Source organism: Octodon degus, unplaced genomic scaffold, assembly GCF_000260255.1.
Source record: "Octodon degus isolate 3935 unplaced genomic scaffold, OctDeg1.0 scaffold00058, whole genome shotgun sequence".
Taxonomy (NCBI): Eukaryota; Metazoa; Chordata; class Mammalia; order Rodentia; family Octodontidae; genus Octodon; species Octodon degus.
The window spans coordinates 144,256-154,824 of NW_004524634.1; the positions used below are offsets into that span (position 1 = coordinate 144,256).

The following is a 10,569-nucleotide window of genomic DNA, read 5'->3' on the forward strand; positions in this document are numbered from 1 at the left end:
TGCTGGGGAGGTGCAAGGACCAGCATTCGATCGCCAGCTTGCTGTGCCAGCCCCGCCCCTGGGACATGCTGACATGGTGACTGAGACTGGACGTGGTGTGGGCACCTGGAATCCCAGAGTTTGGGAGGTTGAAAACAGGAGGATCATGAAAAGTCCAATCTGTACAGTGAGACCCTGTAGGCCCTGTACTAAATACATTTTTTAAAGTATTTTAAAAAATCGTGATCAATGCAAAAAGAATATAGAAAAGGAGAAATAACAGAATTGACCAATACAAAGCAAGGTTGGTGGCAGGATACCAACCATGTCAATCTGATATTAAATATAAGACATGTTTTAATTATTTCAATTAAAACATAGAGAATGACACACTAGATAAGGACCAGTGTATTTCTAATCTACCGCTGCATGGCCAAAACACCCCAGATGGTCGTAGTGTGAAATAATACTAAGCAATGCTTGTTTCATCTGGACTTTTTTTTTATGGAATTGCATTTCATTACACATTCAGCAGGGGACTGAACTCAGCTTGCAAAGATGATGTGTTTGAGACAGACCAGGGCCTCCCTGTCAAGATGGTCTTTCCTTCTCAAGGAGAAATGAAAGCCCAGGTCACTGCCACGTCCAAAGAAGGCAAATCCTGAAAGCACAGGTGCTAGCACAGCCTCATCCTTCCTCATGCTTATATGACTGAAGTTGTAGAATCCCACAGGCTGATGCAAGCTATGCGGCCAGGTGCAGAGCCCAGGTATAGACTCTCCACAGGCAGAAGTGCTGGGAGAGGTGACCTCTGGGAGCCTGAGTATAACCATCTACCACAAACAGTTATACGTGGATTTTGAGTACAAATATGGTAATGCATTTAAATGAAATAATAGGAAAAAATATACTATGCAAACACTAATCATGAAAAAATTGTTAGACTGGAATCCAAAAAGCTCAAATGGATAAGCTCCTACTGACATTAATGTTTAATAGAGGAAGGAAAATACAACTTATAAATACAGTAATATCTGGAATGAAAAGGGGAATATTATTACAGGTCCTACAGGTGTTAGAATAAAAAGGAATATTGTATAAAACTTTATAGAAATAAATCCAGTGATTACAAAGGAAGTGAACAAACTTTGTGCTTGTATATATAATATATAAATTATACCTCACTAAAATCAGCCTACATCTTATTATCATAAAGCATCTTGGCCTGTCCTCAGGTAAAAGAAGAAATCATGATCTCTATATATATTATAACAAATAATTACAGTTTGTCACAGAACTCCATGATTGTGAAGGTTACAGAAAAGGGCCCTTAATCTGTTTTCTGTTCATTGCATTGTTTCTTTGTAGTCAACAACTGGAACCATAAGGCCATCTGGAAATGTTTGAGAATAGCATTAGTGGTATTAAATACCGATATGTGTTTTTGAGTTGAAACTTCAAAGCCAACAACTGCAAAGCATTTGAGAAATGTCTAATTCTACAGAAGCTTTAAAAGGGTGCACACTGCAGATCTGATGCTGGGTTATTTTTGAGTGGTGGTGGAGGTGGTTTTCATAGAACAAAAATGTGATTGACATTGTATAACCCCAAGGGTTTTGCAATGGGTGTATCAATAGGATCTTTGAAAGCCTCAATTGCTTCTTAATGAGCTTGTATAAATTCAATACAATCAAAATCTCAAGAAGTAATCTTCATAAAGTATAGAAAAATTTCCTGGACAATGAAAAGTCCAGAAGACACCGTGACTGATTCTCCACCCACTGCCCCTAGAAGCCAGTGTAGCTAAGTGCATGGCACAGACTCAAAAAATAGTAGTGGCAATGAATGAATGATGCGTCCAAACTGGAACCATTTATTTAGTAATCACACTGGCCATCCTTAAGTGTTGTGGGGGTTGCAAAAGTAACACAAGACATCTGGCTTGAAAAATCCTTAACTTCTAAGCAGGAACACTGGCAGACATGGGAAACCACCAAGAAAAATAGGACCTTTTAATAGCAGCCTGTCTTGTAGGATTCCAGGCCAGTCTCGTTTCCCAGGAAGATTGCATTGCATGTGGTAATCTCTGAGTTCCCAGAGAGGTTCTTATCATCTTTCGAAAGATCTTGCTACTAATTTTCTTGGTTTCTAAGAAAGAACAAAGAAGAGACCTGTATTAATAGTTCTAGTATGCACGAGTTAAAACAGAGCCACAATTCCCCCTGAAACCATTGCTTTTGTTTGTCGAGATGCTGTAAGTGCTTAGAGGAGGGGCAAAGGAATAAGAAAGTGGAGGCATGAGTCACATGATCTCTAAGATGTTGGTGTATCAGGGAAGCTGGGGTAATTGCGTGGAACTGGTGAGTTCCTCTCTTACCAGACAGATGTCATCAAGGATAAGAACATTTTTCAAAACAGCCTTTGCTTACTCTGGTGTCAAAAAATTTAGAAAGCTCAAGAAATACTTGTAAAAGAAAGGAAATAGGCTTACAGTGAAATACCCAAGTTCCCAGACTTTACTTGGCAGAGAAAAAAGAGAGTGAAGCCAAGGAACCTTTTCCACACCCCCAATATGCCTTTTTAAGCCCTCCTTTTTAAACTTTAGTCTTAACACAGTATTCTAGTTTTAGTGTTACCAGATCTCATTCGCCTGTGAGAATAAGAATAAGACCAAAGAATAAGACCATATTTACTTTTTGAGGTTTTTTTTTAGGGGAGGTGGTTTTTTGAGACAGGGTCACGCTGTACAGTTTAGGCTGCCCCTGAACTCACTATGTAGCCCAGGCTGGCACTGAACTTGCAGCAATCCTCAGGCCTCAGTGTTCAGGGTGCTGGGAGTATAAGCATGTGCCACCACCACACCTAGCCCATATGTACTCTAAATACCCAATCTTTTTTCTTACCTGTCAAAAATGAGCCTTCTTCTCCATAGGGTTCTCCAACTATTTATTCCATAGTGCTATCTATGTATGCTCAGGAATAGACTCTGATTTCCCGGTCCTATCCTTACCCTATTGGCACCTTATGGCTACCTCTGCTGCTGGCACCCTCATGCAACTGCCAATCCATAGAATACTCTTGTCCCCCCTGCCAGGTGACTTCTAGTGCCCTTACACACACACACACACACACACACACACACACACACACACACAGAAGCATGGCCTTGCTGGGAGATATACACTGTTTTCATCTTTATCTCTCCGTCTAAAGCATGAGAGATTTCCCTTTGTCATCACCAAATATGATTTGAAATTAAACTATGCCTTTTTGTTGGAAATATTAAAATATTAGAGGTAATGTCAGACATACAACACAGAGAGATTGGTTGTCAACCACATCAAGGACCCAGACTTGCCCAATACCAATTACCAGTCAGCTTCTCCTTAGCCTTCCTCATATGACCAAGTTAAGTTTATCCCTTCTCCAAAACTGAGCTCTTCCCAGGATGATTAATGCACACATCCATTCCCTCCACCCACAACTTCAGTAAATATTTGCTAAATGTCTGTTATGTTCCAGGCACTCAAATAGACATAGAAGATGTAGTGGGGACCCAAAAAGAGATACCCAGCCCTAACGGAGATTAAAGTGTAGAACTGGAGAGGGAAAGAAAATATACAGATAGACAAACAGTTACATAGTCAAATATTATAAGTTATAAAGCAGCCTAGTTTCTACAAAGCAAGAATTATGGCTCCATAAGGAAGTCCAATCGAGGAGGATCATTTGGATTGGGTAAGATGAACAAGGGCCACTATGAGAAATCGACATTTAAATTGAGATTGAGTGAAAATGCTCCCTGTGAAGAACTTCTCAGGCAGCAGAGACTGCTGGTGTGGAATGTCTGTCAGACAAGGGGCTTGGAAGACTAAAATAGCTGAAGAGCAAAAAGTAAGGGTAGAGATCCCAGAGGATGGACAGGGAGGCAGAAGCCATGCCATGAGGGTATTGCAAGGCCATGGAAAACACTGGGTTATCTCACTTATAATAGGCTGCTATTAGAGGGTTTTGAGCAAGAGAGAGAATGGCATGATTTGCTGTATATTTTAAGAAGATGCTGGCAGCCATGGAGAGAGTCAGAAGAAGAGGAACAAGTGGACAGAGGACAGAGGTTAAGCAAAGGAAAGTGGCTTGGGCTATAGTGTTGACAAAAGAGGTAGAGAAGCAGTCTATTCATAGGTATGTTTGAAGTAGAAGCAGCACAATTTGCCAATGGTGGGTGTGGAGACATGGAGAGAGATAGAAAAGTCATCTAAGTAGGGGAACAAGGAGGTATCTAATTTCTTACCTGGGCAGTTGGGCATGTGATCTAATATCTGTGCCCAATAAGATGATCGGATAACAGTTAGAATATTTCCTGAAGTCTGAGTGATAGGACCTTCACTAACCCACCTGACAAGCATCAGAGGCCCAGGTACAGACCTGGACTGAACACTTTTCGATTTATCTTTAAAATTTCCAACCACCTCGCCATGTAGCTGCCCCTATGGCTGGCCACCCATCACATCAGGTTTTATAGTAGGCAAGTTCTTTTATTAAAATCCCCCCACAAAGTTGCCAGAATAAACTGGCAATGTTTCATTCACTGATTCAGTTGTTCAGAGAGCCTGGCACACTCTAAGCACCCAGCTCGCATGGCTCCTGCTCTTCACTGATGCAGGTGCTTTGGAGAGCTTACCATTTCTCCCAGACAGCTCCAGCCTAGGAGGCTGCTTTACAGAGTAGAAACCTCCACTGAGCGAGACAGATTTGACTCTAACTTTCTGCTCCCCTATTTACCCTCTCTGAGGCCAAATTTTTCACCTGTAACATGGGAATACACAGCTGTGTTAAGTGATTATCATGAGGTGAAATCAGAAATCTTTGAGCAGCACTTTGTATCTAAGGGGATGCTCAGGAAGTGATAGATTCTTTACCTAATGAGAAAGAAGCTTCCCTTTCTAATTTAAATACTATGTCTCTACCCTATCTCCCTAGAAACACCAGAGTGGGAGTAAGACAATTTCAAGCCCTTTCATAGGTTTATGAAATGATCTTATGTTGATGAATAAGTTTTATGAACAGTTACGTTTTTCAGAAATTGTGTTCTCTTTTTTGGCACAGTATACAACTGTTAAGTGCAAATGTGGGCATCTTACACTCTAAGGAGAATGGCCCACAAGGATTTCCTTTGGCCTCTAAACTGCCCACATTCCACACTACCAGTCACACTTTTTCCCTTGCTGTCTCTCACTTCCTCTTCCTTCCCCCACTGTCACCTTGAGCAAACAGAGTAAGAAAACACAGGCACCAACCCACAGGAAACAGTCATAGTTGTCCTAGAAAGCACCGATTCCTTGGGCTTTTATTTTCAACGTTGAATGCATGGTTTCCTTTGGCACAACTGCGCACACAGCAGTCTGCTCCAGACGCCTCCTGTTCCCACCGCATCCTTGTGGTGGCTTCCACTGGTTTCTTGGTGCTTGGCTTTCTCTGGCTCATAGGAACTACTCACTTCTTTGCTTGAGTTATTGTGTGCCCCCCTGGTGGCAGTTACATTTTAAGATGCATTTCCAACATAGAAAGAAAACTGTCCATGTTGTGGGAAAGGAAAACCTTCACAAGCAAGTGGGGTTCCTGCAGTAGGGTCCTTAACTTGGTCTTTGAAATTCCGGTCATCCTATGGTATGGCTGACCCTGGACTGGTAGCGTAACACAAAGACTTTCCTCTGGTGACTCTTGTGGGACTCTTGGGTAATAATTCAGTATCCTTGGAACTAAGACCAGTACATAGCATATCAACAGTGTACCATTTCTACTGTAAAATAGTCTACCAAGACTTACAGATTATCTTTGGATTACAGGGAACAGATTCGCCAAGGCCTAGAAGAACTCCAGAAAGTTCTACCAGGAGGAGACACCTACATGCATGAAGGATTTGAAAGGGTAATTTTAAGACAATTTTAAACTCCAACCATGAATAGTATTATTGAAGTATCAATAAAGGATGGCTCATGAGATAAAGCACGTGCATCAAGGCAAATGAACAACATTCTATAGCAAGAGTATAATTTTGCTTCTTATAAGCTTATATATTATGTACATTGATAGCTGTATCTAACAAACTAGAAAAAACAGATTTGTTTTCCTTCTTTGCTAACTTGATGGTTTTTAGCTGGTGACTGGATGGTACTCATGACTCACACCACATACAAGTCCCACCAGTTTCCAAGTGACCTTTACTAGATGACAGTGTCAGTGGTTGAAATAGAATTGCCCTGACTTTAAGAGACAAATACAAGCTTCTGAGAAGCAAGACATCCCTCCACGTGCACACTGTGTGTGAGAATAACTTTACCTGCATATCATCCACTGGCACCATGGAGTGAAGCCTGGGTGAATTCCATGAAGAGCCAAGGCTTACCCCGGCTGTGTACCCAATGCCAACCTACTACTCAGTAAGCCACTTGGAGCAGCAAGCAGTGGGTAAATGTCTGATAGCTTGTTCATGTGTTTTTCAGGCCAGTGAGCAGATTTATTATGAAAACAGTCAAGGTAAGATGAGAGCACAAACTGCAATTATGAAATGCATAGTGTTTTTCTCTGTCTCTGAAAAAGTGCCTCAATAATTTCATGGTTCGAGGTATGTGTTCAGTATTGTCAGTAATCTTTGGACACACACTTCACCACAAAAAAACTGCATAGGAAGCGTGTTCCAAGTCAAATTCTACTGCCCTATTAATGTTAAGTTATGCTATAAAAATAATTAAGAATCCACTATGGGCAAAATCTGTAATTCTCATGAACAGTTTTGCATGATGAATTTATTAAGTCAGTAAATACTTGGATTGGTTACTAAAGTCTTGGATTTTTATGTCAAATCTGATTATCTTGTCCTTCTCTGATCTCCAAGGATCTTCATTACTATGAATTGGATATGTTATTCAAATTGTTTGGTCTATTTTTTCTTTATTTAAAAGACAAGCTTAGAGTATCTAGTAATAGAAATAATAATAATAATTATTATTATTATTATTACTTTAGCTATTATTACCACAACTTTCATGGTTATTATCTCTTTATCTCAGACAGCTCTTAAAAGATTGTATTTGATATCAATATGATAGTGGGGGGAGTAGGGATTTTCCTCCTTAGGCCTGTAGAAGTATCTACTTACTGTTTGACTTGAACTGTACCAAATAGAACAGACCCAGGATCAACACCAAAATTTGCTAAAATAAATCAGCTGTGAGTATTGTTACTAGAAGTCTAAGTATTGCTGAAAGAGTTCTAGTAGGTTTAGCCAACTTCTGTAACATTTCCAGTCAGCTTGAAAATCATGAGAACTATTAATTTTGGCCAAACTGTTTTCAAAGGATAGTGTTGTGATCAACTACAGCATATGAGAAGGGCCAAAAAACAAAGCCCTAGTGTTGGGGTTTGCTCTCAGGCCTGCCTGACAGGCATGTGGACTGCTTGCAGAAATAATCACACATGGCTCACTGGAAGCACTCTTGTCCCCTGGTTGGGCACACCTATCCACTTGACCAGATCAAACTCAAACATTTGTTGAGATAAGGCTAAGAAACCCAGAAGCCAACTCTTCTCCCCTTTACTCTGTCTCTGTGGAACTATTCTTCACTTCTGGAGTTGGTGATTCTACAATATTGACTTGAAGTAGTTGAACTTACAGGAGACAAACCTCAGGCTGAGAGAAAGTTTCCTGGATGAGGCAGGAAGACTGAGTTGGTCTGTATTCTCTTGAGCAGGATACCGGACAGCAAGTGTCATCATTGCTTTGACTGACGGGGAGCTCCACGAAGATCTCTTTTTCTATTCAGAGAGGGAGGTAAGCAATGGTTTGGCCAATATCTAAACACATTCCTGAGCATCTGAGGGTGTAGGTCAGTGGTAGAGTAAATGCTTAGCCTCCCTGAGACCCTGCGTTTAATACTCAAAGTCCCTCTCAAAAAAAAAAAAAAAAAAAAAAAAAAAAAAAGACACAGGGCTTCTCTCCAAAAGACTGCGCTTTGTACTCAGCCAAAGTGAAGTGACAAGTATTTTCTATAAAACTCGTGTATAGTGTTTCATATATAAAAATAATCACAGTAATTCATTTTTAGAACTGAATTTTGAGGCATTACATGTAGTACATGTTTTTCCCTTTAAAAGTATGTGCATATTATTGTTTTAAAGCATAAAATATATATACCATACCTTTTAAAAAGGTATTATATTGCTTTAGCAGTTTTAAAATCTCATATATCACTTTTTTAAAAAAGCATTGGTATGTTTTTCCCTTTATTTTCCCTCCTATTTTCTACTAAATCAAGAGAAAGGAAAAGAATTTTCTGGGAATGCATAAGAACCAGTCTTCTTAGGATGTCCTAATCAGTGAGACTTTCACACTGAGAACCAAAATTAAGTGGTAATCGGTTGCAAAGTCAGTTATAATCTCTCTTCTGTGTTTCTCCTTTTTTTAATGTTCTTAAATATTACTTCTGAATACAAGTAGGAGAATTTTATAAGTGAAGCCTCCAGTTTGTGTAACTGGACTTAGAAAAAGAAACGTACTCACGGATTGCAAAGTTGTGTTATACTTAGGAAATTCTTTCCGTTTGGATTTAAGCTATATGTACCGCTGGATTAAGGAACCAAGTAACCATTTAACCACAGAATGTATTAAAGCTCTATTCGTAGCACAGTTTCATTCAGACCAAAATAAAAAAGAAACACACGACAGGGAAAGACAGGCAGCAAGGGAGGGAAAAGTTAATCACAGTATTACACGTCCCTCAGACTCTTAAACGCACTTTAAACTCAGCTGTCTCTGTGAGTGTGAAGGACACACCGACTTATTCATAGGGAGCAGGGAGTTTGGCTTGCACCAGGCACTTTGCTAGACTCTAGGGACACTGAGGTGAGTGACACACAGTTGCTGCCCTCATGGATCTTACCATGAAATATATCCTGCTTTCATTATTCCTCCCTTCCCCCACTAGCGCAGAGGATACCTCAGTGCAGGAAGACACGCAAGCCGTGTGAGCACGTGGGAAAGAGTATGTTTCTATATTCTAAGGTTGAAACTATGTGCTGGTTATGCCAAATGGCTTATTTGGGTGCTAAATAATGGTCAAATAAAGTAAAAATCCTAATAAGGAAAAAACTGAAAATAAAATAAATGATGAGTGTTGGTGATTTCAAATAAGGGTCAGTAGGAAGGAATTTTAGCTATGGGCCATACAAACTGGGAAAAATATTCAGAGTGCCAATGCTAAGTAAAGAAAGTTTTCTGAAAAAGAAAAAAAAAAGCTCAAGCTTGAGTTGTAAAGAAATTGAACCTTTCCATGCTTGATAATTCTACAGAAAGCCTGACTACAAAGGAAGCATCATAGAGTGATTGCTTATCAAACTAGCATTAAACTGACTATAGAATTTTGATTTGTCCTGAAAGCAGCAAAAATTATTTGCCACATGAAGGTGGGAAAAAGACATACATTTCTGTCCGTTTCAAAATTCAATGTCAGACATAAAGGGATTTGAACACTGAGGTTTAGGATAACACAATTCAAGTCAACATGCATGTGTTAAGTACTTACTAGACACGCACAATCAGTTATCTGTTGAGCACCAACTATAAGCACCAACAGTTTCTGCTTTTTTGTTTTCGATTCTGTAACACAGCAGAACCTGGAAAACAACTATCAGAATCTTAATGCTTAGTTATAGAGAATATCATACATTCACCTATTCAAATATAGACCAACAAATAAACCAGTTTGTTCTATAGGAATGAAAAGGACTTTGTTCATAAAGAATGTTGATGTACATGAGCACCTGTATTGGTCTAGGCCTTGTGTGAGGTCCTCCACGCATGTTATCTCATTTAATCTCCCAAACCCTTTCTGGAGTAAACCCACCCCATCAAACTCAGATATGTCTGGTTCCAGCGGCCACATTCCTTTGGGCTACTGTGCTGCCATTAATGGAAAAGTGTAACATTAAAAATCCACTTGGACTATTATTCAGCTATTAAAAAAATAAATTCAAAGCTTTTATAGGTAAATGGACGCAACTAGAGAGTATATTGGTAAGTGGAATAAATCAGACCCACATGAGCAAACATCATATTGTCTCACTAGTGTAAGAACCTGAAAGAGTAATTAAAATCTGAAAGGTACAATAGATACTATGAGAGGGAAAGAATTGGTTCCATAGGAACAAAAAACTGGGATGAAGAAAAGCACAAAAGAAAGACAGGAAAAAGATATATTTATGTATATATACAAGATAGCTTGGATAACTGTGCTGCTGATCTTTGCTAGTCTATTGAAAGGATCAGTTAATGCTTTTTTAATTTTTTTCTTTTTTCAATTTCTTGACCTCACACAAGGCCTAGACCAATACAGGTGCTCATGTATATCAGCATTCTTTATGAACAAGATCCTTTTCATTCCTATAGAACAAACTGGTTTATTTGTTGGTCTATATTTGAAACTTTTTATTTATTTTTTTCCAAAGTTTTATTGATAAACAGATAGCAATGAGACAGTTTCAAATCAAATCGAAAGTACAGTTTCAACAAATAATACACTGCATATATTCTTC

At 39.3% G+C, this 10,569-nt stretch overlaps 1 protein-coding gene across 1 annotated transcript in view; it reads left to right on the forward strand.

The window, feature by feature from the left end:
* Positions 1-10,569, forward strand: part of Antxr1 (anthrax toxin receptor 1) — a 236,553-nt gene that overhangs the window by 65,307 nt on the left and 160,677 nt on the right. The window contains exons 4-6 of the mRNA XM_004634035.3: positions 5,826-5,907; positions 6,483-6,516; positions 7,731-7,810. Of these exons, the coding sequence (XP_004634092.1) occupies positions 5,826-5,907; positions 6,483-6,516; positions 7,731-7,810 (196 nt within the window). The remainder of the gene's footprint in view (positions 1-5,825; positions 5,908-6,482; positions 6,517-7,730; positions 7,811-10,569) is intronic.